At 48.9% G+C, this 1,172-nt stretch overlaps 1 protein-coding gene across 1 annotated transcript in view; it reads left to right on the top strand.

The window, feature by feature from the left end:
• LOC101863411 (rootletin) overlaps window positions 1-1,172 on the top strand; it is a gene marked incomplete at both ends in the record, with an annotated part of 14,801 nt that overhangs the window by 5,179 nt on the left and 8,450 nt on the right. Inside the window, 2 exon segments of the mRNA XM_013091108.2 lie at window positions 186-313; window positions 921-1,048. Coding sequence (XP_012946562.2) covers window positions 186-313; window positions 921-1,048 — 256 coding nt within the window.

Here is a 1,172-nt window from a genome sequence, read left to right as displayed (position 1 = left end):
TGCCCCGTGGCCCGTCTAATGTGTTCCCACTGCCCCGTCCCCCGTGGCCCGTCTAATGTGTTCCCACTGCCCCGTGGCCCGTCTAATGTGTTCCCACTGCCCCGTGGCCCGTCTAATGTGTTCCCACTGCCCCGTGCCCCGTCTAATGTGTTCCCACTGCCTCGTGCCCCGTCCCCCGTCCCCAGCCAAAAAGTGATCGAACAGCTAGAACACAAGATGTCGGCGGTGCGCGAGGAGCTGGTGGCCACGAAGGAGGCTCTGAACCGCGCCCTGCTTGACCGCGAGGTGCTGGACGGTCAGAACAAGGAAGTCGGTCAGTGGGTTACACAGTTGAGCATTTTTTCAATGTAGGCGTTTTTGTATGTTTTTTGTCGTTTCTATGCCCCCATAGACACAATTGAAAGGATTTAGGAGACAGGATTCTGACCCTGACTGTCAGGTCCAGCCTGTGTTGAAAGGGATACAACATCTTGGCTGACAGACCAAGATACTCCATGAAAGTATGAATTAAATTGTGGTCGCCTGCATGTGGCAGCGAAATACGTGTTGTTTGCCCAGTGAAAGAACTAAATTTGTGCTAATATTAAAGTATTCAGCGCGGGTGGTTGGAGGGTGCTCTGGTGTGGTTTGGTCCTTCTTTCCTATCAAACATCTATCGTCCTTATCTCTCCCCCGTTTCTTTGGATGTCACTCTCTTTTTTTAAAATCAATTAGTAAAAAAAGCCCAAAAACAGAAGACCACCGTGTTTCATGCGTCGATATTTTGGAAAAAGTGACCATTCTTGATAATTATCGATATATTGATGGTGAATTTCAGTTTATCAATACTCATTTTGAGATATGGAAAAATATCAATATTTTGTGAAAATGTATGGATACCGTATGGAATTGGATAGTGGTGATATCGCGTATCTCTACAGGCGATGCCCTGTCCAAGTCTGAGCTACAGAAGGCGGAGCTGGAAGTGGAGATGAACAAGTTGAAGACAGAGGAAGCCGCGCTGAGGGACGCGCTGCTCAAGATGCAAGCGCTGAACGAGGGGCTGGGGGACAAGATGGAGCTGAATAGGATTATCTTACAGGTGTGTGTTTGTGTGTGGGGGGGGTGTGAGAGTGTGTGTGTATGTGTGAGACACAGAGAGAGAGAGAGAGAGAGAGAGAGAGAGAGAGAGA

Source organism: Aplysia californica, unplaced genomic scaffold, assembly GCF_000002075.1.
Source record: "Aplysia californica isolate F4 #8 unplaced genomic scaffold, AplCal3.0 scaffold02127, whole genome shotgun sequence".
NCBI lineage: Eukaryota > Metazoa > Mollusca > Gastropoda > Aplysiida > Aplysiidae > Aplysia > Aplysia californica.
Note: the sequence above shows the minus strand (reverse complement) of the source record. Positions and strands in the feature narration are given on the sequence as shown.